This window comes from Dendropsophus ebraccatus, chromosome 1, assembly GCF_027789765.1.
Source record: "Dendropsophus ebraccatus isolate aDenEbr1 chromosome 1, aDenEbr1.pat, whole genome shotgun sequence".
NCBI lineage: Eukaryota > Metazoa > Chordata > Amphibia > Anura > Hylidae > Dendropsophus > Dendropsophus ebraccatus.
In genome coordinates, this window is record NC_091454.1 from 7467933 (window position 1) to 7470835 (window position 2903).

The window sequence follows — 2903 nt, forward strand, 5'->3', positions numbered from 1 at the left end:
TCAAGTTGTTAGACTTATACAACCTCTATATATACATAATGCAGCATGGAGGGGCTCGGTGAAGGTGGTGGTGAAGGTGTATAAGTGTTTGATAGGGACAGAAAGCTCATAAAAGGACAGCTGTCCAGCCTCATAATCCACATAAACCCGAACTCTACCAGTGGAAATGCAGTGAGAAACCTTTATCACGTCACGGTCATGTATCACTGTGCAATGATTATTATTTACCTGCCGTCTTCCACACAAACACCAAGACTTCTTATCATCCCCAATATATGACCGACGCTTCCTCCTGTCTATACTGGGATAACACACCCCCACCCTCCACCATCCTGATTCACTGATGTCCACATCCCAGTAATGTCGCCCTGAGGAGAATCTCTGGCTGCTCATCACCTGACTCTCCTGGAAGGTCAATAGACAGTATTGGTTTATAAGCATACAGGTTGCAGTTTTCTGGTCTTCTGATATACGAACTGTATTAGCAGCTGTGTTTACATCCAGTGATATGTTTTCAGGATCCTGCACATAGAAGGTTACATTTATACCTCTTATTATGTAAGACAAAGTCTGTGAGCTGAAAGAGATCATATCAACCCTATCATGTTCCCCAGTGTCCTCATTACCAGACTCATCCTCCTTAGGATCACTGATGTCCTCATCACCACCCTCCTCCTCAGTATCACGTACGTCACTGATGTCCTGATCACTATTCTCCTCCTCAGAATCACTGCTGTCCTTAATATGTTCCTCCTCGGGATCACACATGTCACCTGTGTCTGGATCCTGTAAGACAGTCAGTGGATCCGCCATGTTACACAGCTCCTCAATGTGTCTCATCTTCCTGGACAGCTCGTCCTTCTTTATTTTCAGCTTCTGTATGACATCAGACAGTGACAGTGACAGCTTCTTCTCCTGCCTGGAGATCTCACTCAGGACCCTCTTCTCCAGGTCTTCCAGCCGGATCCTGATGTCTATAAACAGGCTAGTGACTCTCTCGGCTTCTCCAGATGCTTTTTTTTTAGCTTCTCTTCTGCGCTCCTCCATACTCTGGACTCTTTCCTCCGTTTCTTTTCTCTCTCTGATCAGCTTTACCAGAACTTCTCTCAGTTTATGCTTCCTCTTCTCAGAGGCCTCATCTAGAAACTCAATTTTATGTCCATTGTGTTTTCCAAACAGACAGCAGGACACACAGATACAAGCAGCGTCCTTAGTGCAGTAATATTCCAGGATCTTCTTATGAATGGAACATCTCTTGTTCTCTAGGGAAGTGCTGGGATCGGTCAGAACGTGTTCCACTGCATTGCAGTGAGCTCTCAGGTGTTTGTCACACAGAGAAGCCTCACACATAAGGCAGGATTTTACAGCAGGTACAGGAGAGTCCACACAGTAAGTACAACATATCATGTTGTCATCTTGTTCCAGTTGAGTAGACAGGAAATTCCCCACTACATTACGGAGGGTTATGTTCCCTATGAGTCCAGTCCGCTCCTGAAACTCTTCTCTACATTCAGGACAAGAATAAACTCCAGCCCCGTCCTGTGTATTCAGGACCTGATCAATACATCCCCGGCAGAAGTTGTGTCCACATCTCAGGGTTACAGGATCTGTATAAAGGTTCAGACAGATGGAACATTCCAGTTCCTTCCTCACATCAGTGGACGCCATCGCTGACAGCAGGAAAAAGAAATAAAAGTAAAAGCATGTAAGACTCGGAAGAACAACGTGTGTGATTCATAATCAGTAGTGTTGAGTGAAGTAAGTTTCCGGGTTTGGCCACGTGGCCATACCCAAATAATCGGTATTCGACTTCTGGGTGTCTGGGGAGATTGGATGCTAACCTAGGCAGTCCTGGAAAACATGGATACAGCCATTGCTGAGTATTGAGTACTGAGTATTTTTGCTCAGTATTCAACAAAAACCAGGAGTGGGTTAAAAACACAGAAAGGCTATGTTCACACACCATTGACATGTAGTGGACAGGCATCATGTAACGGCAAATAACGTCCGTTATTTCAAAACAACAGCCATTGCTTTAATATAAAGGCAATTATTTGCCATTAAATGGAGGCAGTCCAACAGAAATGGCTGACGGTGTGTGAACATAGCCTTTCTGTGCTTTCAACCCACTCCTGGTTTAGGTTGGAAAATACTGAGCAAAATTACTGAGTGTGAACATAACCATAGGCTTTATCGATGTTTTCCTGACAGCCCTAGGGCGTCATCCAATTTCTCCATATGCCAGGAGTTAAATGCTGAGCTTTCAGGCTCAGCCACATGGCCAAACCCGGAGGAACACAGCTATTGTAAAAGACCTCATATTCCTGGGAAGTGAACACGTGAAATCACGATGGGTGCAAATGTGTGAAAGGAAAAGCAATAATACTATAAGGTGCTTGCTATAAGCTATCAAACATAACAGATGGAGCAGGCAATGTGGAGTATTTGCAAGGCTCTGCTCACACTTCCATCCAAGGCTCAGACTGTTTGTTAAATTTGATGGGGGGGGCGGGGGGGAAGCAGCATCCTCAACTATTCTCCAGGTCAATGCTTCTCAATTCCAGTCCTCAGGCCTCACCAACAGGTCATGTTTTGAGGCTATCCCATACAAAGAACAACTGTGATAATACGCGATGCACTAAGTATAATTATATCACCTGTGAAATACTAAGGAAATCCTCAAAACATGACCTGTTGGTGAGGCCTGGGGATTGGAATTGAGAAGCACTGGTCTAGGTCAAAATTATACACACACACCACAATGAAACAAAAGCCATGACAACAGTGTGAACAGAGCCTTAGGAGTGGAGGAATCCCCTCAGCTGTCAGTGGGATTGCACCTATAGTCCTATTTGTTGTATGTGTGTGTTACGTTAATGGACACTTTATTAGAGACACCTTCT

General features: G+C 44.6%; 1 protein-coding gene across 1 annotated transcript; it reads right to left on the minus strand.

Moving 5' to 3' along the window:
- Window positions 1-1668, minus strand: LOC138771356 (E3 ubiquitin/ISG15 ligase TRIM25-like). Its single transcript, XM_069951001.1, has 2 exons — window positions 691-1668; window positions 1-570 (listed from the first exon to the last, which is right to left on the minus strand). Exons 1-2 carry the CDS (start codon window positions 1666-1668, stop codon window positions 1-3), a joined length of 1548 nt encoding a protein of 515 aa, XP_069807102.1.
- Between the last annotated feature and the right edge of the window lie 1235 nt (window positions 1669-2903).

Bases quoted from the DNA above. Each gene is read 5' to 3' on its own strand.
- LOC138771356 (XM_069951001.1), bottom strand. From the start codon at position 1,668: ATGGCGTCCACTGATGTGAGGAAGGAACTGGAATGTTCCATCTGTCTG. The intron at 571-690 runs GTACGTGATACT...TTCAGCTCACAG, and splicing joins GTGATCAGGACATCAGTGAC to ACTTTGTCTTACATAATAAG.